The 26396-nt window shown below is 47.6% G+C and overlaps 2 protein-coding genes across 2 annotated transcripts in view; both read left to right on the top strand.

Moving 5' to 3' along the window:
• Positions 1 to 4878, top strand: part of Fmo5 (flavin containing dimethylaniline monoxygenase 5) — a 37459-nt gene extending 32581 nt beyond the window's left edge. Inside the window, exon 9 of the mRNA XM_045138213.1 lies at positions 3567 to 4878. Coding sequence (XP_044994148.1) covers positions 3567 to 3912 — 346 coding nt within the window. The 3' untranslated portion in view covers positions 3913 to 4878. The remainder of the gene's footprint in view (positions 1 to 3566) is intronic.
• Positions 4879 to 7247: 2369 nt separating this feature from the next.
• Positions 7248 to 24665, top strand: Prkab2 (protein kinase AMP-activated non-catalytic subunit beta 2). Its single transcript, XM_045138605.1, has 7 exons — positions 7248 to 7400; positions 11905 to 12071; positions 12716 to 12809; positions 13223 to 13343; positions 19314 to 19447; positions 20096 to 20164; positions 23328 to 24665. The coding sequence occupies exons 1-7, from the start codon at positions 7248 to 7250 to the stop codon at positions 23403 to 23405; spliced, it is 816 nt and encodes a 271-aa protein (XP_044994540.1). The 3' UTR covers positions 23406 to 24665.
• The last annotated feature ends 1731 nt before the right edge of the window (positions 24666 to 26396 follow it).

The raw sequence follows: 26396 nt of genomic DNA, 5'->3' as shown, positions 1-26396 counted from the left end.
TAGGTTGTGTTGGACAGGCAGGAAGATAGAAAGAAACGCACGAGATCAGAACAGAGCGAGGTGGGTGGCGGCGAGCTTTGCACAGGTGTCTCCGGGCACGAGGGAGCACTCTTGAGGCGCCCAGTTGTCGGGGTCCTCCATGAGGCAGGGGAGACTTCCATTGGGAAAGGAAGGGAGCCTCTGGGACTGACAGTTATGTGGCGTTGATTTTTTGTTTTGCTTGTATTTCTCGTATCACCGCGTTGGGATTTTCGCATCTCGGGTTACTGGCATTGCTTGCATTCTCTGTTTGCGCTGTCAGCTGTGAAGCCAGTTTCCTCTTGGGCTTGTGACAGCTGGCCGTGTCAGTCACAAGTTTGGAACAGCTGGTCTAAAGACTGCACGGGAGAGGGGCGAACCCTTGGCTTCCCGCTGCCATGTGAGGGATGGGGGGCCCCCCCGGAACTCTGCCTGGAGGTACCCTGCAGCAGCTGGTCCCCTGTGTTCTCTCCCCCAGGCTCCCCTGATCCTTGGGGGATGCTGGTGTGAGTGGGGAGAGCCCCTCCCAGCGGTCCCTAAGGCTCCTGTGGGCTCAGGCAGGGCAGGGGCGCAAGACAGCTTCCGGGTCGCAGCAGGTTCTCTGTGGGGAGCCTGACTTTTGCAGAAAATGTGGGAAAAAGGAGTGGATCTTGTATTAACTTGCCTCCTTTTTTTTTCCCCCCTCTCAGATTTCTTTGGTGAGGCTCCTATTCAGCCATGTTAACCAGAAGTCTGGGGGAGGGGGACGTGGCATGAAGATACCTTATTTGAATTGCATTGTTTCCTTTCACTTACAGGTCTCTAACCACCCTCTGGCTGTCCCCAAGGATATAATTCAACCTCCCGTGAGGGTTGGCAGTGTGCCCACATTTAGCGTTTCATGCGCATAGCACTGATTCATTCCTCACAACCCTGCAAGGCACAAACCAGTGAAGCCTTTTTGTGAAACTGTCATGAATACTATAGCTTTGGTTAAAATCTTATTTATTAACTTATTTATTTGCAAGAAAGAGAGAGAGAGAGAGCCGGGCATGATGGCGCATGCCTTTAATCCGAGCATTTGGGAGGCAGAGGTAGGAGGATCACCATGAGTTCAAGGCCACCCTGAGACTACACAGTGAATTCCAGGTCAGCCTGGGCTAGAGTGAGACCCTAACTCGAAGAAAAAAAAAAAAAGAAAGAGAGACAGAGAGACATACAGAGAGAGAAATGTCACTGCTAACAAACTCCAGATGCATGTGCCACTTTGTGTGTCTGGCTTTACACGGGCACTGGGGAATCAAACCTAGGCCATCAGGCTTTGCAAGCAAGTGCGTTTAGCTGTTGAACCATCTCTCCAGCCCCAGTGAATACTATGGCTTTTGACCTCCGACTATGGGATAAGTGGGTGCATGGCCATAACTCTGCAGCCTGCATAGCCCCCAGAAAGGCAGGTTTCACAGTCTCCCTGCCTCTTCCACACCCTCTGCCGCCACATCTCACTGGTTCTACTCAAGGGCAGCTCCTGCGACTTGCTCCTGTCTTTTGGCTTCCCCGATCTCACGTAGCTTGGCAAGGCTTTTCCTACGCCCATTCTGTCCTACCGCTCTCTTATATTGTCATCAATGTGGGCAGTTTTTCACCTGCTGAAGCAAAAGCATTCTACTTACAAAACACTCTCTGCTGACACTATTTTTTATGTTTTGGCTTTACAAGGTAGGGTCTCACTCTAGCCCAGGCTGACCTGGAATTCACTATGGAGTCTCAGGCTGGCCTCGAACTCACAGAAATCCTCGGGGGCCACTACGCCCGGATAGGACACTATGTTTCGAGAAGGACACCTGGAAGGCTGTGAGCAGTGTTGAGGTGTCTGTCCCCCAGCTGCTAGGGAGGTCTGGTAGAGGCATCTACAGCCTCAGGTCAGCCAAAGCCGTCTCCCGTTTCTGAGATAAGGAAGGGCTACTTACTTGGTTTTGCATGAGCCATTGTCTGTATCAACTCAGCTTGACCCCTGGACACTGAGCTGTTATCATCTTGTAAAGTGCTGATTTTGGCACTCTTAGCGGGTATGGCTTTGAGTTCCCTGGTTCTGTTGACTCGCCGCCAACCCCCCCCCCATCCCTCGGGCTCAGGTTCAGTTCCTCAGCACACTGGTCTTTCAGGATCTGGAAACAAGTTCACTTGCACCAGCACGTGAGGCCGACGGTCACAGAAGGTGAAATGTGAATGGCCTGTTTCCTTTCCAGATCCATTTCCTCCCAGATACTCCTGTTTACCAGAGCTCCCTGCCGTGGTGAGATCATTCCACCTGACTCCACGCGAAGGGCCACTTTACCCTTGAGGGATGTCACCATCCCTCATCCTTTCAGGGCTCCAGAATAACAATGGCCCCAGGAAACCTTGCTCCTTGGACTTGCGTAAATCACTGAGGGGCCAGTGCACGGCATTCTCTCATTTAGCATTGCTGTCCAGGCATCCTTTGGCTCTGGCTCGGCTAGGCATGCCTCTCCACACCCGCCGTCTTCCACTGCTGTAGGCATGTCATGCCACCGGCATTTAGTGCCCAACGTATACCCATCCCTGCCTTCCGTCTTCACGGTGCTCATCACCTCATTGGCAATATTGTAATGCTTCCCTTTGTTCTCGCCTTTTCCTTGCCTTTTATTTCATTTCTTTACCTTTTATTCATTTGAAAGAGAGAGAGAAAGAGGCAGATAGAATGGGCGTGCCACTTGTTGTCAGCTGCTGCTAGCGAACACCAGACGCATGTGCCGCCTTGTGCATCTGGCTTACGTGGGTGTTGGGGAATCAAACCCATGTCCTGTGGCTTTGCAGGCAAGTTCCTTAACCACTAAGCTATCTTCCCAGCCCTTCTATACCTTTTCTATCCTTCAAGAATCTGCCACAGCCACTTTTTTAATAAATATTTTTATTAGCCGGGCGTGGTGGCGCACGCCTTTTATCCCAGCACTCAGGAGGTGGAGGTAGGAGGATCGCCGTGAGTTGGAGGCCACCCTGAGACTACAGAGTGAATTCCAGGTCAGCCTGGACCAGAGTGAGACCCTACCTTGCAAAAACAAAAGCAACAACAACAAAAAAAACTAGATAAATATTTTTATTTATTGGAGAGAGAGGAAGAGAGAGAATGGGTGCACCAGGGAATCCAGCCACGGCAAGCGAACTCCAGATGCATGCACCACCTTGTGCATCTGGCTTATGTGGGTCCTGGGGAATCAAACCCGGGTCCTTAGGCTTTGCAGGCAAGTGCTTTAACTGCTGAGCCATCTACCCAGCCCCCACAGACACTTTTTTCCTGTTCTCCATGTTTCCATTTCACGGTCGTCCTCAGACACGTACCAACACCCTGTCACTCTGGACTTCATCATGTCTAGCTAATCTCCTTCACTGCATTATAAGATCCTTAAGGATGGTGACAAACATCTTGTCTGTTTCCCACAGTTCCCAGCCCAATACTAAAGCCATCAGCAGGCATTCCTAAAGCACCGACTGGCTGCTGGTTGCCCTCAACTGTTGTTGATGGCCTGTGACCTTTGTCTCTCTTGCTTTAGGTATGTGGACAGCCAGCGCCACACCATCCAGGGAGATTACGTAGACACCATGGAAGAGCTTGCTGACCTGGTGGGTGTCAAGCCCAATCTCCTGTCCCTTGCCTTCACCGATCCCAAGCTGGCATTCCAGTTACTGTTTGGCCCCTGCACTCCAGTCCATTATCGTCTGCAGGGCCCTGGCAAGTGGGATGGGGCTCGAAAAACTATCTTGACCACGCAAGATCGTATCCACAAGCCACTGATGACAAGGCCAGTGGAAAAGAGCAGTTCCGTGATGCCAGCCGCGACAGTGGGCATGTTTATGGTAGCTGTTGTCTTCCTTGCTGTGTTCCTGGCTTATTTTTAGGCGTCCCAGGGCCAGTGTTCCATCTAGAGATGCCTTCAGAGCCCAAGACCAAACACTCAGCTTCATACTGCCCAGAAATCGACTTGTGTCTCTCTTTCTCACACACACACACACACACACACACACACACACACACGCACACACTCTTCCTGTACTCCTTCACTTGTCGGCTCACGTGCCCTCCTCTCTTGGCCTGCCACTTCTCTCATCGTTCCCACACGGTGAGCTTAAAGCTGTAAAAGTCACCCTTAGGTCTTCTAGCCCTGCCCACTCTGGACCTCACACGTGATGCATCTTGGGAAGAGAGCCGGCATCAAGTGATGTTGGGCTTTAACTTGGAAGTTGAGGCAACGCGTACTTTTCAGGGATTCCAGCAGAGGGCAGTCAAGAAAGAATAATCATGGGGGCTGGAGGTATGGCTTAGCCGGTAAGGTGCTTGCCTGCAAAGCCAAAGGACCCAGGTTCAATTCCCCAGGACCCACGTAAGCCAGCTGCACAAGGTGGTGCATGCGTCTGGAGCTTGTATGCAGTGAATGGAGGCCTTGGCATGCCCATTCTCTCTCTCTCTCAAATAAAACAAAAATTTTTTAAAGAATGTCTTTCTGAAAGTTGGGGAAGTCCAAGATCAAGGGGACAAGATTGAGGGCTTCCTTGCTGCATCATTAACACAGGTGTGTCCTTAGCAAAGTGTATATATAAATATAATGTAATTTTTCTAATAGGATTTTGTTTTCTGGGAGGAGATTAATTTTGCTTTAATATTGTAACTGAATGTATGTTTTCTGAGATAAGGGCTACATTGATCTCACAATGGTTATGTATAACTAAGACAAGACATATACTTCCCTAGCCCTTTGCTTTTACTTTCTGTTCTCTGGTGTACCTGGTAACTGGTTAGTCTTATTCCTTTTCCCTAAGTAATATTTGTGTAATTTTATTAAAAAAAAATTACTAGGGGTGAAGCTACTACTGTTGTCTTGCTAAATTGACGTGCTGTGTCAATCAAGCTGCCTTATAAACATTTGCGTCCATGCCCACAGATCAGTGCCACCTTAGCCTCAGTCTGAGACTCTTTTCAGTGGGTGGTGATTCCTGGGGAGACTCAAAACTCATCAAAGTGCTAAGAAAAAGTGACTGTGGGGCACTCAGCACTAAATGGTGGCATCTATTATGTCCCTGCCCAAGGCTCAGGAAACACTGTGGAAGAGGGGATGGAAAGAACAGAGTCTGGAGGGCGGGGAAGAAATGCTGTGGAGCGCTGTCTTTCCAGACATGACGTGGGCAGTCTACTCATGAACTCAGTGTAGCTGCAATCAAGACCTGGGCAAGACTGGGGCGGTCCTCATGGGGACCTCATCCATCTCTGAGGAGCTATTAATGGTTAATGGCTGCTAAGGGAATGGGAATCGTTTTGTAGTAGCAGTGTAGACACTGCTGGGTGGCTCATGCTTTGGTAAATAACACCTGCTTCTCCATGTTTGTGCAAACAACCCTAATAAAACTCTGCATTACAAAAAAAAAAAAAAAAAAGAAAGAAAGAAATCAAAGCAGAAGGGGGACCAGTTGGGAAGGAGTGGGAAAGGGCCAAGAACAAGGGAAGGTAATGAGGGGGGGCAAATGTGATCAAAGCACATTACATACACTTGAATCAAACCACCACACCCACGAAACACTAAGTAGAGTCTCCACCATATCCACGAGCCATTCTTCATTTTTCCAGTCACTCTTCTTCTGTCCCACTATTCTAGTTGATTTTTTAATGCCTCCTAACTGGCGGAACCTCAAACAATTTGTCCTTTCTTCTCAAGCTACCTTCTCAACTTTTGTTCTCAAGAAAATAGAAGCAGGGCTGGAGAGATGGCTTAGCGGGTAAGCACTTGCCTGTGAAACCTAAGGACCCTGGTTCGAGGCTCAATTCCCCAGGACCCACGTAAGCCAGATGCACAAGGTGACGCATGCATCTGTTCGTCTGCAGTGGCTGGAGGTCCTGATGCACTCATTCTCTCTCTCTCTCTCTCTCTCTCTCTCTCTCTCAAATGAATAAATAAAAAAGAAAAGAAAGAAAGGTAACAGGAAAAAAAAAAAAAAAAAAACCTGCCAGCGTTTATATGAGGCGTGCGCAGGATGACAGATACAACTCTGGACAATTCGATGGGACAGTTGTCAAAGTAAGGCTTCTCGTAGTTCTAAGAACCAGGCCTTAGATTCGGCATTTCTAATAATGAAGAAGCAAATGGTGCGCAGGAGGGTTTCAAGTTGGGAGAGAGAACGGATGTAATGCTAATACAGCTGCTATCTGTAAATATCCCATCAGTTCCCTCATCCCCTATAATACAATCCTGGACCGTTCTCAATCCTAGGATTGCGTGTCTTATTCATTCCTTTCGTGTGTTTGCCTCAGCTCTTATTTCTTCCGGAATGAACCCATCTACATCTCATCCATTGCTCAAGCGCTATCTCTTCCTTGGGGGACTCCATTTGGGGCTGACGGCCCATCCTCGCGTCTCCCCCGCCGGGGTTCCGGGTTTTACCCTCTAGCCTCGCTCCACTGCTCTCTTCTGCCTCAGCACAGGCTCCGTGTTCTCATTCCCTTTTAGGTCGGCCTCTCCGGGTCACCTTTCCCAAACAGGAGTCGAGAAGATGCCCGCGAGGCTGCCCCTCGGGCGGGCACCACCCTCCACACTGCCCTTCCCCACCCCCTCGCCCCCGCCCCCGCCCCCGCCCCCGCCCCGCATCCTTTGGCGCCGCCTAGCGGCCGGGAAGCTCCGCCCTCCTCCCTCCCCTCTAAGCGCGCGCCCACCTACCATCGAGACGCGGGCGCCTGGGCTGCTAGAGCGGCGGGCGGCGTCGGGGGCGCGCGCGGGGTTGGGTGGGAAACGAGGGAGGGGGGCGGGGAGCGTGCCCGCGCCTGCGGAGGAGCCTTTGTAGCCATTTTAGGAGGAAACCCCGGATCGCCCGGCCGCGCGCGCGAGGGTGGGGCGGGGCGGGGCGTGGGCGGAGTGGGCGTGGCTTCAATTTCAACAACTTTATTGGTCGCCTTGTGTTCCGGACAGCCGCCGCTCCCTCGGCCCGGGCGTCCGGGGAAGCGCCGGGGGCGTTGAGGTGAGCGGCGTGCGGGACGTCCCCGGAGCCGGCTCGCGCGACAGGAAGCCGGGAAGGGAGCGGGTGTCGCTTCCCCGGACCGGGGATTCCCTTCCGGTCCCTCCCCCTCCGCTCCCCCCGGGCGCAGGGGCGGGGCCGGGGCGTCCTGACGCGGTCGCCGGGTGTTCTCGTCCCCCATCACCGCGGCGCAGGTGCCCGTAGCGGCGGCGGCAGCAGCAGCAGCAGCAGCAGCCATGGGGAACACCACCAGCGAGCGGGTGTCGGAGCGCCACGGCGCCAAGGCTGCCCGCGCCGAGGGCGGCGGCGGCCCCGCGCCCGGCAAGGAGCACAAGATCATGGTGGGCAGCACCGACGACCCCAGCGTCTTCAGTCTGCCCGACGCCAAGGTGAGGGGAAGGGGCGGCGGCGAAGAGGCCCGGGTGCAGGCTCCCGCCTCCCCTCCTCCCCAGCACCCGTCCCCTCCGTGCGGGGATTCCCCGCTGTCCTCCGCCTCCTGGTCCACGCTGAGGACCGTACGGGAGACGACGTCCATCCCGTCTCCCTCCCTCCCAGCCACCTACCCAAATCCTTGCAAGCCAGAATTGAGGTTGGGCAGCTTGACATGGGGTGCGGGGGTGTCTGAACGGCTGACCTTGGTGGCACTTCTGGCACATTTTCCTTCACATGGTTAAATGAGTATCTTTTCCTGAAAAATTGCTTGGTATAAGTAGCTTTTCTTTTTTGCTCTCCTGGAAAGTCTGCACGTTTGATCTTCCCTATAGCGTGGCTCTGAGCGGCCACCACTCGCCTATTTCTCCATATATATATATATATATTTTTTCACATGTTCGCCTAGTCTTGGGGATTGATCCAGAACATCTTTTGGTCGCTGTCACTTTTTGACCTGTACTTGGTAGTTGTGGTGGCCTGTGGTTGTGCTTTTCACACCCCGCTGCGCCTCTAGTGGGACCTTCGGGTTTCTTCACTCTTTAGTACTACCAGCTGCAGCCTGGAATGCGATGACTGCCTGCCCGCTGCTGCCCTGGACGCCTTGTTCTTAATCCCAAGGACTTTAAGCAAGAGGCAACTTGTGTGTGCTCTAAAGAAAGGGCCGTTAGAGCTGTGCTTACCTGTCCAGATGGTTGTCATCGCTTTTAGAAATGTCAGCAGTAGGGCTGGAGAGATGGCTTAACGGTTGAGGCGCTTGCAAGGATCCAGGTTCGATTCCCCAAGTACCTACGTGAAGCCAGCTGTATAAGGTGGCACAAGCATCTGGAGTTCGTTTGCAGTGGCTAGAGGCCCTGGAACCACCATCCTCTCTTTCTGTCTCTCAAAAAAGTAAAAAAAAAAAAAAAAAATCTGCTTGGGTTTTATTTTTTACTTATTTATTTGGAGGGGGAAAATGGGTGCACCACAGCCTCTGGCTGCTTCAAATGCATGAGCCACCTTCTGCATCTGGCTTATGTGGGTCCTGGAGAATCGTACCTGGGTCCTTTGGCTTTGCAAGCAGATGCCTTAACTGCTGAGCCATCTCTCCAGCCCAAAGAAAATATTTTAACAGCAAAAGAGAAATGTCAGCATTAAGTATATTCAGTTCCTCCAGGTAGGCTCTCTGGAGTGAAATAGAAACACTGGAGGGATGGAAGAGGTTAGGAAGTATTTGATGGTTATCATTTCATCACCTTCCATGGAACCAGGGCTGTAGACAGTAGAAAGTTTAATTTGCCACTTTGAAGGAACACGAGCTTCAGGTTCTGTCATTTGTTGTTTCCTTGGACCCCAGTCGAGAACACTGTCACAGGAAGAGAAGTGAGAGCGATGGGCAGGGGCATTTCTGGGATTTCTTTCCTGGCCCACTTCAGGACTTCCTCGTTTGCACTGTCTGCTGGGCCTGGGTTCTCTTCTTCAGCCCTGTCTGAGGGTGATCGGCCTAGCAAGATTTTTGCTTTGGCCCTACGCTGATGACTCAGGGTTTGAGTACCAAATGTGATTGCAGTATTTGGTGTCCAGGAGGCTCTGTGTGAATCTGGGCCTGTTAGGGGTCATTTATTCTCAACCTCCGTGGTGCCATTTGTGAAATGAGAGACCCGGTTCAGGCGATTCTGAACATCTCATCCAAATCGAAAGCCCCGTTTTCCTCTAAGTGTCTTCGGGCTGTAGCTTGAACTGTCGCCTCGCTGCTCTCCGTGGTGGTTTTGCTGGCTGGCTGACTGGGCGTACACAGTCTTGCTGCTGGTCGGCTGCCTCCATTCCTGCCATAGAAATGTCATGTCAGAAGTGGAGGGGCTTTATTCAAAAGTGTGATGTACAGATCGTTTGCAGCTTGCACGTTTTAAACTGAAGATCTGTCATAAAAGTAATTGGCAGAAGTAGTGGCAGTGAGGTCTCCTCCTTTTGCTTTGGATGCCAGCCAGTGATTCTCAATCCTGTTGTCACATTAGATTCATCCAGGGGTTGCTTAAAGACTTCGGAAATTTTGAAACATTTATGAAATAGAACAGAAGGGACTGTATATTCCCATCACTTGAGCTAGACAGTGATCGTAAATGAATATATATCACCTGTACCGAAATCATCGTCCCCCCAGTTATTGTGAAACAAATGCCAAACATCATAGCAAATAGTATCTGTGACATTTTAGCATGCTCCTCAAAAGATGGTTTGTAGCTGGGAGTGTTGGCTCGATGCCTGTTTACCCCAGCCCTTGGGAAGTTGAGGCAGGTGGGTCACCAACAGCTATAGTGAGACCCTACCTCAAGTAAAAGAAAAGCCTCTTTCCCTTTGATGATTGTACTATAATCAGAATAATTTTTTAGAAAGAGATTCCCAGGTCCTATGTCAGAGTTGGAATTCGAGGATTGTTCTTGGGAATTCTGCAGCCAGGCAGGCAGAGAGCATTGCTTGGAGAATGTGGAGACCAAGGTTTTCTCTCAGGCCTTAGTAATTCCCTCAGTAATGTAAAAGTCCTTTCTTTCCTCCCTCCCCATTTTCTTCAGTTTCTCATACTGTTTGAAGGAATATCAAGACACCGAATGAAAAGTAAACTTTCCCATTTAGCGGTGGAAGAGGGAATCCCATGAATAAGCTGGTCATTTATTTATTTATTTGAGAGGGAGAGAGAGAGAAAGAGAATGAATGGATGTATCAGGGCCTCCAGCCACTGCAAACGAACTCCAGTTGCATGCGCCCTCTTGTGCATCTGACTTACGTGGGTCCTGGGGAGTTAAACTTGGGTCCTTTGGCTTTGCAGGCAAACACTGTAATTAGTGTGTTTGTTTTTTCTTTGTCTTGATCCTGTACAGTCTTATTTCCTGTTGAGCAGTTGATTAAAGTCAGTTTTTCTGTGGAAGGCCAGAGAGCATGTAGACTCTGTAGATCATGCAGCGTCAGAGCTGCCCAGTTCTGTCAAAAGCAGATGTGGGGAACAGGTGTTTACCAATGAGCGCAGCTGTTTCACCACAAACAAACTTCACGAAAGCATCTGACTTGCTGGCTAGGCTTGGCCAGCTGCTGTCCCGAAAATGGTCATGAAAAGAAACTAAGGTGTTAACTTTTTTCCAGAATCCTACAACCCTCATTTGATATGGAACTGCTTTTATTAAAGGAAGCTGTGTTTTCGATCTTTTGCTCCTTCAGGCACCAAACTTTGCATCCCTGCTCCTGAAATAAGTAGTATAAATCTGGCATAGGTGAGCAAGAAAGATTTCATAACCACTTCTTCAATTTTACTGAATCAGTGATCAGATTTAAAATTTTTTTTTCATTGATTGATTGGTTTGAATGATTGATTGTGCTGGGGATGGAACGTGGGGCCTCAGGCTTACTAGCAAGTGCTCTCCCTTGCTGCATGTCTCAGCTCTTAAATGTTTTAACTTGTAATGTCCTTTTGTGTAACCTGTTAGCTAAAATGGAGTTGTTAATTAGGAATTTTAGTATCTGTAACTTTTAAAATTTTATTTATTTATTTGAGAGAGAGAAAGATGCAGACAGAATTGGCACGCCAGGGTCTCTAGCCACTACAAACAATCTCCAGACACATGTGCCACATCATGCATCTGGCTTACATGGACACTGGGGAATCAAACCTGGGTCCTTAGGCTTCATAGGCAAGTGCCTTAACTGTTAAGCCATCTCTCCAGTCCCTGTAACTTTCTTTATAACGGATAATTGACAGCTTCTTCTATTTGCCTGTGAAATACTTATTGCTGACTTAATTTTTTTTTAATAGAATCATGATTTTTCTCGTAAGAGGTACTATGGGCTGGGAAGATGGCACAGTGGAATAAATGTTTGTCACCCAAGCATGAAGACCTGAGTTCAGATCCCCAGTACCCAAGTAAATGCCAGGCATGGCAGTGCTTGTCTGTAATCTCAGTGCTGCAGAGGTGGGATCAGGGAGCCCTGGGCCTTGTTGGAAAGCTCGTCTACCCAAATCAGTGAGCTCTAGTTGAGTGAGAGACCTTGCCTTCCAAAGATGAGGTGGAGAGCAGCTGAGGAGGGCACCCAGTGTTGACCTCTGGCCCCCACAGTACATGTTCACGTGTGCATACACACACATACATACACATGAGGTATTTATTCAGAGGGTATATAATGACTTGCCTATGAGTTAGACAGGCAGTCAGAAGTAGTTTTTGAAGGATGATGCTGAGGCCTTGAGAAGGTGAGTGACAGATGTGGGGTCCGAAATTAGGCTGTGATTTAAGCAGCACTTGAACATCAGCCATTTGCCTATGGTTCCTTCCGGATCAGTTCTTTCTCTGTAGTCTGTTCAGAATCTGATAAATTGACAAACTTCAGGCTGATGCTGTAGCTTAATCCTAGCACCTCTCTTAGCCTAAGAAGGAGACTAACCTCTTGAAAATTCTTGGGTCATGATTCATTCCAAGGATGACCTGCTCCTCCTTGCAGCTCTCTGGAGACAAAGAGTTTGTGTCCTGGCAGCAGGATTTGGATGACGGTGTCAAGCCCACCCAGCAGGCCCGGCCCACTGTGATCCGCTGGTCCGAAGGCGGCAAGGAGGTCTTCATCTCCGGGTCCTTCAACAACTGGAGCACCAAGATTCCACTGATAAAGAGGTGAGGAGCCGTGTCTTGGTTGAGTCTGCAGGGTGCAGGAATAGAGACGTGATTTCCATCCATACCCCAAGAGGGGCAGTTTTGTGGCTGCATTCTGTAGGGCTGGGTTACACAAGCCATTTCTTGCTTGGAGGAAGTCGTCCGGAGCTGGCTGATTCCCTTGCTCTGACTTCTGTATTAAAGCAAAACACATTGTGACATTCTAGGTGGCAGTGTTAATTCATTGCTGGCAAAGCAATAGTGGATTGTGGAACTGGTTGTCAGAGTGGCAGCTCATTTTCCAGAGAAGGCTCACCACTGAAATACTTCATAACCCGAACGTGCCTCTTGCCTTATTTATACTCGTGAGGACTCTGTTCTGCTGGAGCAAAGTAATTGTACTAAGGTGAAACTTTGGGGGGGATCCATGACTTTATTTTTTTTTTTCCCCAGAAATTGGTTAAGAACTAGCGTTATTGGGAGAGGTTGGCAACTACATGTCCACAGTGATCTAGAAAGGGAGACTGGATTTGTACGTGTTTTTACCCAGGACTGTAGTGGCTTAGGAGTGTGGAAGGTCGCTGCTGTGAGTGCCACCTGCTCTTTAAAACACTCTGTCTTCTGAAAGGAGCCGTGTCTGTGTAACCTTTCGTTTTCCTCCCCAGCCATAATGACTTTGTTGCCATCCTGGACCTCCCAGAGGGGGAGCACCAGTACAAGTTCTTCGTGGACGGACAGTGGGTTCACGATCCGTCTGAGGTAGGCCTTGGTCTTGGGGGGAGAGGCCGTTGGTGCACCGCGTCGTCAGGGCTGTCACTGCCCTCGGGGTTCGCTAGGTGATTCCTCTCTTGATACGAGATGGAGGTGCTGAGAATTTGCATTTCTTTAATATTTTATTTATTTTTATTTGGGGGGGCAGATAGAGAATGGGCACACCAGGGCCTGTAGCCACTGCAAACAAACTCCAGACACATGTGCGCCCTTGTGCACCTGGCTTGTGTAGGTCCTGGGGAATCGAACCTGCCTTAGGCTTCACAGGCAAGCACCTTAACTGCTAAGCCATCTCTCCAGCCCAGGATTTTCATTTTTAAGTTAATAAAAGCAGAGAGGAAGCTGGATGAAGAGAGGAATTTGGAAAGGAGGTTCAGTACTTCTTTTATTCTCTGTTTCAGCCTGTGGTTACCAGTCAGCTTGGCACAATTAACAACTTGATCCATGTCAAGAAATCTGATTTTGAAGTATTTGATGCTTTAAAGCTTGACTCCCTGGAAAGCTCTGAGACATCGTGCCGAGGTGATTTTGTGCTGCTTGCACTCTGCGCCTTTCTTAAGATGCATGTTCCTTCCCCAAGGCAGACTTATTTATTTATTTATTTGAGAGAGGGAGGGAGAGCGTGAGAGAGAATGGGCACACCAGGGCCTCCAGCCACTGAAAACAAACTCTAGACACACGTGCTACCTTGTACATCTGGCTTACATGGGTCCTGGGGAATTGAACCTGGATCCTTTGGCTTTGCAGGCAAGCAGCTCAACTGCCAAGCCATTTCTCCAGCCCCCAAAAGTAGACTTCTCTTTTGTTTTGTATTTCCATCTTCTGAACCCTTCACACATACACACACACCACTGTTAACACAGATCCATGGTATAATATCTACCTTCATTATATCTGATGCACTGTATTTTCTAGTCTAATCAGTGACGTGCCACTATAGTTCCAGAAGGTGTTTCTGGTAATACCGCAGTTTCCCAGCGATCTCTGGTGACATTACCTGGTAGGGCTCAGGTGCCTGGTTTCCCTGGCACCCCTCCGTTTCCTCTTCCCAACTGGAAAGCTCACTTGGCAGTTGTCGTTGGATGAAGCCTTCAGTGGCAAGCACCGAGGGAGTGTGGGGAGCAAACAAAGCACCCGCAGTTGTTCTCTGTGTAATTGAAAGTTTGGTAAGGAGAGAAAGGCTTGCAGACTTTGGCTTCCTGTCATGCTCATTCTCTGTAGGTTGTTTTATTTGTCCTGTCTTCTCTCATGGCAGGAACGTTTGGCAGACACTCTGAGTTAGGGTTTTGTTGTGCAGAGTGAAGAGCAGCTCTGGATTTCCCCGGAGCACGCCACTCCTGACAGTCCGCAGCCTACCTCTGCGACTAGTTGTGCCATCCCCCACAAGCTCCCGGCAACAGGACCAGGGCTTGATCTCCCTGATTCTAATCAGAATATCTTAAGTTAACCATAGTGGGCTCTCAGGACCAGATGGCTCATACAGTTCCTAAACAACCCATAGCATAATGATTACATATTAGAAATTATTTTAATTATTTTTTTATTAACAACTTCCATGATTATAAACAATATCCCATGGCAATGCCCTCCCTCCCCCCACTTTCCCTTTTGAAGCTTCATTCTCCATCATATCCCCTCCCCATCTCAATCATTCTCTCTTTTATTTTGATGTCATGATCTTTTCCTCCTAGTATGATGGTCTTGTGTCAGGCACTGTGAGGTCATGGATATACAGGCCATTTTGTGTCTGGGGAGAGCACGTTGTAAGGAGTCCTATCATTCCTTTGGCTCTTACATTCTTTCTACCACCTCTTCCACATTAGACCCTGATCCTTAGAAGGTGTGATAGAGATATTGCAGTGCTGAGCACTCCTGTCACTTCTTTCCAGCACCATGTTACCTTCTGAGTTGTCCCAAGGTCACTGCCATCTGAAAAGAGAAGATTCTCTACTAAAAGTGAGGGTAGCATTAATATATGGGTATGAACATTAAGATAAGTGCTTACTGGGCAGTTTGATAAAGCATTTAGCCAGACAGAAACAGACGTTAACACCCCTAGGGAACATGACTACCCCTGTTTTAAGTTTTCAGTGTCAGGGATTTATTCCCTCACATGGAGCAGGCCTCCAGTCCAATTAGAGGACAGTTGGTTTCCACCATGACAGACGTGTCACTATTGCACCCATTGGCTCATTTGGCCTGGCTGGCCAAATATAAAGCTTATAGTGTCCACTGTTGAGTATTTTCACTGGTGATTTCTCTTTTTCCCATTGAACTGCATGCAGAATGGCTTCTTCCAGCTTTCTGTCAGCTGGTCTACATGGAGGAGGTTATCAGCTCAGTTCCAGCAGGATTTCTCAGTGGCCTTGCAGCCCAAGTATGTGGAATCTTCAGCTATAAGGTCTTACCATCTACTCCTGGTGGGAAACCAAGGGCCTCAGCAATGGCCTATAGTGTTTTGGTGGCATCAGGGACCTCCCTGGCCAACAACTCATTGGAAGGTATACCATCCCTGGCACTGAAAATATTCTAGCAACAATCTACGGATCCTGAGTGTTCCATTGTCCAACAAAGTAGGTTTCCATATGATTTATTTATATGCTCTTAGATTTTGATTAGCCCTCCCTCCACCTTTCCTTTACTCAGTCTCTTACCCCGACCTCACTTGGGCCTTTCCACCCCATTAATCTATTCTTCTACTTACATATATACAATACCATCCTATTAAGTACCCCCTCCCTTCCTTTCTCTTCCCTTTATATCTCTTTTCTAGCTTACTGGCCTTTGCTTCTGAGTTTTCTTTCATATTAGGAAATTTTTGAAAATACCGTTAGCTTGTTAATTTATTTTTATTTGAGGCAGAGAGAGAGACAGACAGACAGACAGAATGGGAATGGGTACACCGGGGCCTCTAGCCATTGCATATGAACTCCAGAGGTATGCGCCACCTTGTGCATCTGGCTTACTTGAGACCTAGAGAATCAAATCTGGATCTTTAGACTTCGCAGGCAAGCACTTTAGCCACTAAGTCATCTCTCCAGCCCTAAGTTGGACAGCTTAATAACTGTTGGGGCAATGATTTTTAAAAGTTTAAATTATGAATACTCTTGTGACTAAATTTTGCCATTATGTTATTCTAACGTAGTCACAAATGCATATCTGATGAATATTTGACAAGCAGTCATTAAAATGATACAGTCATAAGACTAGCATACCTTTGGTATTTCCTTTCTCTTTTACTCAGTTTCCTCACACACTAATGTCAGTCCTAGAATCCATTTGATGATGAACATAATGGGTTTTACTCTACAGCCATGTAGCACATAGCCTTACTTGTAGTTTTGAAAATCACTTAGCTGTTTGTACTTTATAAATAATGGGAAGGACATAGAGATATTCTATGTCCTTCCCATGGTGTCTTATGGATGACATGACCAAGCAACCGAAGGTGCCATGAGAAGTGTCACGTTGTGTGCGTTGAAGGCAGCGTTCAGTGATGCCGTCACTCTTGCTGCTGCTGTTGCTTTCCTTTTGCCCGTGGAATGTGACTGGAGTCGGAGTTCATAAAATGAACTAGATAGTAAAATCTTTTCTCTGGAACTATAAGGCACTTGAGATTTTTAAAGACAAAACACATACTATTAATCCCAGCACTTGGGAGACCACAGTAGGAGGATCACCATGAGTTCGAGGCCAGCTTGGGCTACAGAGTGAGTTCTAGGCCATCCTGGGCTAGAGTGAGACTCTACCTTGGGGGAAGAAAAAAAGTCATAGTTCATCTCATTTTTGTAGATTTCCTTCTATTCTTGCCTATATACTTTTTTCATTGTTAAATATAATCCACATACTACAAAGTTTACCCTTTTAAGTTGAAAAGTTCATTTTTAGTATACTTCATTTTTTGATCCATCTGCCTACTTCCTCCCTCCTTTTTTCCCTCCCTTCCTTCCTATTTACTTATTTGAGAAAGAGGCAGATAAAGACAGAATGGACATGCCAGGGCCTCTAGCTGCTGCAAACAACTTCCAGACACATGCATCACTTTGTGTATCTTGATTACGTGGGCCCTGGGGAATAGAACCTGGGTCCTTTGGCTTTGCAGGCAAGTGCCATAACCACTAAGCCATCTCTCCAGCCCTATACTGCATTTGAATCCATAACCCTTGATAGTCACTTTCTCTCCCTTCTTCTCTGCCCCTGTTGGCCACACATCTCTATTTCTGTGGATTTGCATGTTCTAGACATTTCACGTGAACGGAGCCAGGCAGCATGTGCTCCTCAGTGTGTGGCTTCTTTCACTTAGCACATGTTCAGAGCGTATCCACGTTGTGTGGCAGGACTTTGCTTCTATTCATGGCTAAGTAGAATTCCATGGTATGTCACACTGTCATGGTTATTCATTTATTTTCTTTAAATATGTGTGTGTGTGTGTGTGTGTACACACACATTTGAATGAAATAATATGGTTTTATTTAGAAGCTGTTGGTCACTTGAAGGAAAGACATATATGGTACAAAGTTGCATCATCCCATACAAACCATCAAGTCTGTACAATGCATTCCAGAGTCTTTGGATTTCTTTTAACTGTTCTTAGTGTGCCCCAGACACTGTGATCCTGGAACACACATCGCTGTGTCCTCAGGTTTTCACCATCCACACACAGACAGTGCTCCCAACTCTCCCAACGCTGTGAGCATCTTTTTAAAATACTTTTATTTATTTGCAAGCAGAGAGAGAGAGAGAACATGAATATGGGTGCATCAGGACCACTAGCCTCTACAAATTCTAGACACGTGCACCACTTAGAGCATCCATCTTTATGTGGATTCTGGGAAACAGAACCCAGGTCATTAGGCTTTCCAGGCAAGAGCCTTAACTGCTGAGCCATCTCCCTGCTTATTCTTTTTGTTTTTGGTTTTTGAGGTAGTATCTCACTCTAGCCCAGGCTGACCTGGAATTCACTATGTAGTCTCAGGATGGCCTTGAACTCACAGCAATTCTCCTACCTCTGCCTCCCGAGTGCTGGGATTACAGGCATACACCACCATGCCTGGCATTCCCTTGCTTATTCTTGATGGACATTTGGATTGTTTCCTCTTTGGGGCTGTTATAAATAATGCTATTAAGAATATTTGTGGGCAAGGGCTGGAGAGATGGCTTAGCGGTTAAGCACTTGCCTGTGACGCCTAAGGACCCCAGTTTGAGGCTCAATTCCCCAGGACTCACGTTAGCCAGATGCACAAGGGGGCACACACATCTGGAGTTCATTTGCAGTGGCTGGAGGCCCTGGCACACCCATTCTCCCTCTCTCTCTCTCTATCTGCCTCTTTCTCTGTCTGTCTGTTGCTCTCAAATAAATAAATAAAAATAAAAACAAAAAAAAGTTTAAAAGAATATTTGTGGGCAAGATTTTGTTTGGACATGTTTTATATTGGGTATGTACCTAGGAATATAATTGCTATGTCATAAAGTAAGTTTTTGTTTAACTGTTTGAAGAGCTAACAAACTGTTTTCCGAAGTGGCTGTGCTGATCTATATTTCCACTAGCAGTGAGAGTAGCGTAGTGCACGGGTTCCAGGCCCCCCACATTGCTGTCAGCACCTGCTGGCCTGTCGTTTTGATTATAGCCACCCCAGTGCGTGTGAAGCTGGGTCTTCCTGTGAGTTTTGAGTTGCATTTCCCTAATGACTGGCACTGCTTGTGTTTTGTCCTTATTGCAATAATCAGTTGTAGACTTAGAGTTTATAACCTTGTCTGTTGATTGGATAAAAAAATAACCAAGAAGCTGGGCGTGGTGGCCCACGCCTTTAATCCCAGCACTTGGGGGGCGGGGTAGAGGTAGGAGGATTGCCATGAGTTCAAGGCCACCCTGAGACTACAGAGTGGTCAGTCTGGGCTAGAGTGAGACCCTACCTCGTAAAACCAAAATAAATAAATAAAAAGAGGAAACTTCATCATTTTATGGAGTTTGAAAATTTACAGGGTCTCTTCATTTCCATTATCACTTTGATTTTCTCAAAACCACTGTGAATTAGGGCAAAGATTTTTATTTTATTTTATCTTATAGATTAGGAAACTGACCATAATGAAGAGGCCTGTCCAAGGTCACAGTGGAGTAGCCCTTCTGAGATCTCAGACCTTTGACCCCTCATCCTCTGGACATCATGGTGGGAAGTCTCCTGGTTTATGTCCACAGTGAATGACCCACATACTTCATTGTCCTTCCTCATTGTTGAGACACAAGAGCTCACAAGCTTATGATCCATGAGTGGCTTTTTTTTTTCAAGGTTAGTTCTTGCTCTAACCCAGGCTGACCTAGAATTAAACTCAAACTGGCCTTGAACTCACAGCCATCCTCCTACCTCAGTCTTCCACCACGCCCAGAAATCCATGACTTGTATTTAATACTGATGGCCATGTTATTGGTAGTTTTTCCCATGAATTCTTACTAATTCTACCACCTTCTTTCACCTTTGCATAAATACCTTTCAGATCTTTCCAGCTCACCCCCAGGGCCTTATGGTCAAGAAATGTACGTGTTTCGATCCGAGGAAAGATTTAAATCACCACCTATCCTTCCTCCTCACCTACTCCAAGTTATTCTTAACAAGGACACTAATATTTCTGTGAGTACCCTGAGAGTATTTCGGAGCAGCTGGGAATCCCTAGAGCCATTTGGACCAAAATTCAGTCATTTTATAGAATGGGATTGTTACAGAGGTGTGTTTTGGCACCATATCATATCGATGTCAGTAGCATTGCTGACTGTTTGTCCCACGGCCAAATTGTGACTGCCTCAGGCATTGACAGCAAAATTTGTAGTTGTCTCTGTTCCTAAGAACATCAGAACCAAGGTGGACAAACCTGACTTTCTGGGGCTCCTGTTCCACCACAAGATAAGATGTACTTCCCATATGAGGAGGCACAAAACACTAACGGTTTTGCAAATAATTTACAGTGCTGTTCAGTCTAAGTGGTCGCAATAAGATTTGTTTTTCTGCCACTTAACACAAATTGTCCACATCTGTAGGCAAGATTTTTGTTTTAGCTCTGTTAAAGAAAAATCCAAATATGTTGAGGTGTTTCTACCAGGAACTGAGAAGTTTCAAGATTTGCTGACATGGGAATGTATCGTTGATGTACAGAGTTGAGCACATTTTTTTTTAAACTGGAGATAGATAAGGTGTTCCTTAAGAGGCCCACAGCGTTCCGAGGAGGAGCCGCTTGACCTGTCTGTGCCGCTAATCCCACTGCGGGGCTCTCCTCTCCCGTAGTGCGACCCAGCTCTGCTTCCCGAGCCCAACCACGTCATGCTGAACCATCTCTACGCGCTGTCCATTAAGGTAAGCGGTGGCCCTGGTCTCCCACAGCCTCCGGGACAGACAGGTGCGGGTGACATGGGGGTGACACATGTTTTCCAGTGGCCACCTGCTCTTCCTTCAGAGCTTAAGCTGATGGCACTAGTCAGGTTGTAGACAGTCAACTTAATTAATTAATTTATTTATTTAACAGAACAAGAGAGTGAGAGAAAGAGAGAGAGAATGGGCACGCCAGGACCTCTAGTCACTGCAAACAGACTCCAGACGCAAGTGCCCTCTTGTGTGTCTGGCTTATGTGGGTCCTGGAGAGTTGAACCAGGATCCTTTGGTTTTGCAGGCAAACGCCTTAACTGCTAAGCCATCTCTTCAGTCCAAAGATTATTATTCTCTTTACATATTTTATTTTTATTTATTTATTATTTGACAGAGAAAGAGGAGGAGAGAGAGAGAATGGGCACGCCAGGGCCTCCAGCCACTGCAAATGAACTCCAAACACGTGTGTCCCCTTGTGCATCTGGCTAACGTGGGTCCTGGAGAATTGAACCAGGGTCCTTTAACTTTACAGGCAAGCACCTTAACCACTAAGCAATCCCTCCAACACAAGATTATTATTCTTTTAAGAAGGAGAGGGTATGATTAAAAAAATGACAGCTTGTGCCAGTCATGGTTGCACATGCCTTTAATCCCAGTGCCTGGGAGGCAGAGATAGGACTGCTGTGAATCTGAGGCCAGCCTGACACTACACACTTCTTCCATAGTTTAAAATGTGGAGTTGAGGTGTGATCACATGTCATGTCCCACTTGTTTATGCCCAAGCACCTCCATAAAGGATGTGCAAGTGCTGTGTGACCAGATTCCCTCAGCTCCACTGCCCTCCTCAGGTCTCTACTGCTGAGAGTCTCAGTTGAAAATGCCTGTCCTGTTCTGTCTCACCACATCTTTGTCATCAGCAATGCTGTTGTTGACACTTGTTTTTATTTATTTACTTGTGAGCAGAGCGAACAGATGCACCGAGGCCTCCAGCCACTCCAAGTAAACTCCACGGGTGCCACTCTAGCACCTGGCTTCATGTGGGTTTTGAGGAATCAAACCCAGGTTGTTAGGCTCTGCAAGCAAGTGCCTTTAACCCCTGAGCTATCTTCCCAGCCTGTCCTTAGCTATTAAAATGAAGCTGTCATGCTAAGCTTGCTGTCAGAATCCCCTGGAGAAGCTGATGTGTGTTTATTAAGTGGTCCCACCACTGGAGATTGTGAGTAAATCCATCGATGATAGCCCCAATAATTTCTGTCTATGCTGCTTACACTTCTTAAATCATTGATAGAGCTGATGTTAATAGATCACATGTAAATTATGTGTGTGTGTGTGTGTGTGTGTGTGTGTGTGTGTATACGCAGAATTTTTAAATACATTATTGAATTTTCATTTTTCTATTAACCTTGTAAGGTAAGTACTATTTTTAACCCCTATTTCATAGATAAAGAAACTAAGAGTCAGAGAAGGTCAAATTGCCAGTAAGTGTCAGAGGCTGGTGTCCGGTCGTCATGCTCTGTGTTCTTTCCTGTGTGTCAGTGGTCTCTCACCTGCTCCTTATGCCTGCAGTCGGGTTTTAGCTGCCTTCCTCTGCCCGGTGAGGCGGTGTCAGACCACTGTGATCACAGAACGTTAACCTGTGACACGTTCCTGGCCCAGCGTGCCAGGCAGGAAGCCACGCGGGTTTCTCAGTTGGATTTGCTGTGGTGTGAGATCGGATTGAATTTCCAGTAGTGCTTGCTGACTATCAGTCGGTGTCATGGCGTTACGGGTCTGTCACCTCCTGTGGCACACCTGGAGTCTTTATCATGGCCCAGAGGGCGGGGCTTCCTGCTTCCTTCTAAGTGAAGGTCTTGATTACTGTTGTGCAGCTGGGCTTTGGCTCTGTTGGGTTGTTCCAGCCATTTGGGATTTGCCCATCAGATTGTCTTTCTAAGAAAGCTCTTACCTGCTGTTCAGGGATAGAGTGCGGTGCGCAGTTCCTGCAGACCAGCGAGCACGCTTCAAGGTCACCCCTCAACAGGAAGGGCTGTTTCCTACCTAAGATTGCTCCTAGAAGTGATTACCAGAGTCTGTCTTTTGTCTGCTGATGTTCAAGTCTAATACTGTACTTTGAAAGGAGGAAGGGAGTAAAGTAGGAATTTCTTCCTCATTCCCTATTAGGGGTCAGGCTGTGTCAGGTAGTCTGAAGTCATTGGGACCACTTCAGTGGTAGGTGCCGGCCTTTGTATAAAGAAGATGTTTCTTAATGGCCTAGAGGCCTTTAAATAGAGTAGTTAGGGCTATAGTAACAATAACAACAGTCAGGAGTCTGGATTGAGAATGAAGTTGATTTAAAACCACAACCAACCTCTTTAAAAAATTAATTTTCAAAAAAAAATTAATTTGCGGCCGGGTGTAGCGGCATACACTTTTAATCCCAACACTCGGGAGGCAGAGGTAGGAGGATCACCGTGAGTTCAAGGCCACTCTGAGACTAAAGAGTGAATTCCAGGTCAGCCTGGGCTAGAGTGAGACCCTACCTCGAAAAACAAAACAAATTAATGTGTGTGTGTGTGTGTGTGTGTGTGTGTACATACACATGCACATGTGTGTATGCCATGACTGGGATGTGGCCAGAGGACATTCTCAAGGTTTCTTTGAGACTGGGTCTGTTTTGTTTTTTGCTGTCCTGTGTGCCAGAGTAGCTGGCCCGTGAACTTCCAGATTTTTCTGGCTCTGTCTCCCATTGCTATAGGTGTGTTGGGATCATGGACACATGTGTCCAACTTTCTGTGTGTGCTGGAGAGGATTCAAACTGTGTACAGTTTACGTGGAGGGATTTACTGATACAACTGAGACAGTATGTGTATATTCAAGAGTTTGAGAGGGCTGGAGAGATGGCTTAGCCATTAAGCTTGCCTGTGAAGCCTAAGGACCCCGGTTCGAGGCTTGATTCCCCAGGACCCATATAAGCCAGATGCACAAGGTGGCACACGCATCTGGAGTTTGTTTGCAGTGGCTGGAGGCCCTGGCACGCCCATTCTCTCTCTCTTCTCTCTCTATCTGCCTCTTTCTCTCTCTGTCTAGTGCTCTCAAATAAAAATAAAAAATCTTTTTAAGAAAGTGAAGAGCCCAACATGGACGAATCACTGCCATGTGCTTTCTTCCCTTGCAGGACAGCGTGATGGTCCTTAGTGCGACCCACCGCTACAAGAAGAAGTATGTCACCACGCTGCTGTACAAGCCCATCTGAAGGCCTGCGCCCCGCACGCAGGAGAGGTGGCACCCGGCCTGTGAACTGAGCCAGTCCACGCAGACTGGGAGGCTGATTTGCTTTGAGGCTGACGTGTGTGTTTCAGAGCCTCTGAGTAGGGCTCTGCTTTTGCATTTGATTGCACATGAGAGCTTTATGAGTTCATGGAGTTTATTTTAAGAAAAAAAAAACCATATATATACCTATGAGAGAAAGGTTACTGGGAGCCTTCTAGCCCCAGCTCGATACCGTCTCTGCCTGTGGGCACTTGCCACACTCACGGGGAGCTTCAGGAATGACCATTCAGGAAGCTTTTCCTGCAATGAAAGAACAGCAGCTCCTTGTTGGGCTCAGGTCTGCCACTGCACCTTGGGTGTCCGAGGGACAGATTGCTTCCAGGGCTGCCGTCCTCACAGCCGCCTCGTTGCCGGCGGCCTCTCTCGCGTGGGTTCTCTGTACTCGCGTGTACGTGGCACAGTCTGCTGAGTTTCCATGCAGCACCAGATGCCCCACAAGAACCCTTTTCTTCTCATTTCATAACTCTCTGTTCTGGAACAGCCTCTGTAGATCTTACCCTTGACTCCTCTACTGCAGAACTCATAGGGCTAGTGACCCCTTTGAAAAGCTGTGACACCTGACCCACCTTCGACTCTAGACTGCCAGGGGTCTCCCTGTTAGCCCAGCACAGGCCCAGGGCACTTTGTTACAGCTTGTTTTAACTTCTAAAGAAAAAAAAAAAAAGGCATAGTAAGAAAGGCAGAGTGCAGAGATGTGTCTGTTTTTGTTTGGATGTGGTCCTGGCGGACGGCACAGTTCCATAGGTCTTCCCACTTAGCCTGGCCCTGTTCGCAGCCTGGCCCGGTCAAAGCCGACAGCTCAGCAGGCAGGTGTTGGACCAGGGATTGCTTCCATGTCTTTCGACCCTGAAAGATTTTCATGTGCCTATGTTTTTCTGTAATTTAAAAACCTGCATTTCCATTGGTCATAACAGACTATTGAAGATTTTCAGGCTTTGGACAAATGGTTAAGATGTTGTTCTTTAGAGAATTCTGCAGTCTTACATTAATACAGCCAGCCCTGTGTACATGATCGCACCAGGCGGTACTCTAGATGCACGGCTTTCAGGCCCATTTGATATTCGATGCACATACTAGATCCTCTTAACTCTAACAATGTGTAAGGCCAAGAAACAAAAAGTTATCACTGGTATTCATTACCATGAAAAATACTGCTCTCTCCATAAAGTGCTAACAGATTGGGTTTGTTGTTGTTTTTGTTTTCTCATTTTTCCCTTTTTCTTCTTCCTTTTAAACGTGCTTGATGTTGAACTGGGGTCACTACTATTTACCGAAAACCATTCTATCCAGACGCAGAGAGAAAACATCTGTTTTCCAAGAATCTTAGCCCTTCCACCTTAACAGATAAATGCAGCTCTGACAGTCAACATGGAAAGAGGCCAAACTGTGTGTGGTTGAGAGGTGCCGAGCTGAGGCCAGCCGCACTGAGCGGGCGTCTCTGGGGCAGTCTTTCCTGCCCACCCATGGCGCAGGGAGGTGTGGGGTTCTGCAGGGAACCGAAGTACTGAGTGCTGTGGTGACTCAGTGATGGAGCAAGTGCTGTTTTAGGTGTACGGACAGCTGCCAGCCAAAGCCAGGTGTGGAGGGCCTGCATGGCCAGAGTGCTTTGAACACCGGCACCAAATCCTGTTTCTACCAACTCTTAGGGTCCTTAGTGGACCAGAAGTGGCTAAATCCAGTGCCATGTGTTGTAAGTGGCTGCCTGTGAGGATTCGTTGTTGGCTCTTACTCCAAATGTATTCACATTTCCTGTCAGCAGTATTGAGGAGGAGTCCCCTCTAAGTCCACGCACAGAACTTCTGCTGCAGTGTCACGGCGGTAGAGTGGGTGGGAAAAGTGCCCTCCAGTTTCTCCCAGGCCAGAGGCTGCTGCGTGTCGCGTCTGGCTCCGGTGAGATTGGTAACCTGCCGGTCTTCGTGACCTGGAACTGTGCAGGGCGTCGGGTTGTAGGATAATCTCCCAGCCAGCCGTGACCTGGGGAGCTGCCAGCCAGAGCAGAAGGGGTGTGTGAGGAGAGCTGGACGATAAAGCGTTGACACTGTCCCCGCTCTTGAGAAGCCTTGTCTTGGTCTGTCACCAAGAAACCATTTCTTAGGAGAGAGAAGCTAGCCAGCATTTAACCCACTTGCCCTTTTATATTGCTTAGTAAGGAATATTTTATTTTATGCACAGGAGAATTTGGCAGATTTTGAAAATAGCTAAAAGCCAAAAGAGAAGATAATTAGTCTTGTTTTATTTACATATTTCTGCCTATGGGAATTTTTCAAAGTTGAATGAACTAATTGTCTCTAAGGAGGGCTAATCCTTAACCACACAGATTTGGAGTTGTGAGGCAAACGAAACAAGGAAATAAGGTCTTGAGGATGTGAAAATACCCTCTTTTAACCAAACAAACAAACATACAAATAAAAACAGTAATTCCAGACAACCTGGTGGTGTCTTTGGCTCTCAACTGTGCAGAAGTTGGCAGTGTGTCAAATGGCTTCTGCTTGGGTCTTGTTCCCTTTCTCCTGTGTCCGAACTTCACTTGTCAGTTGCACGGACTTCACCAGTCAAGTCACACATTGCCTAAAGCCCTGGCTGCAGTCATCTAACTGGAATGCAGAACTTTCACGCCATGGTCATTAGCTTCCTGTAAGCTTAGACTTGAATTGGATTTAACTACTGTAGACAGCACCCCAGAAGGACAGGCTTTTAGAGCATTTATATGGTAGAGAAACTGTTAAAAAAAAAAACAAACCCAAGGGGTTTCTAAGAAGAGCCTACAAACCAGGCCTACTCACTCACAATTATTTTTAGTCTCTTGAAGTCTCTTGTGGATCTGAGGTAAATCCTTTGAAGTGCCAGTGCTCCACACCGCAGAAGGGAAGGGAAGAGAAGCTTGGGAGGAGCGATTCCTCCAGACTGGACTGAT

Source organism: Jaculus jaculus, chromosome 19 (assembly GCF_020740685.1).
Source record: "Jaculus jaculus isolate mJacJac1 chromosome 19, mJacJac1.mat.Y.cur, whole genome shotgun sequence".
Classification (NCBI taxonomy): domain Eukaryota; kingdom Metazoa; phylum Chordata; class Mammalia; order Rodentia; family Dipodidae; genus Jaculus; species Jaculus jaculus.
The sequence above is the reverse complement of the archived record's forward strand: the minus strand, read 5'-3'. Positions and strand labels throughout refer to the sequence as shown.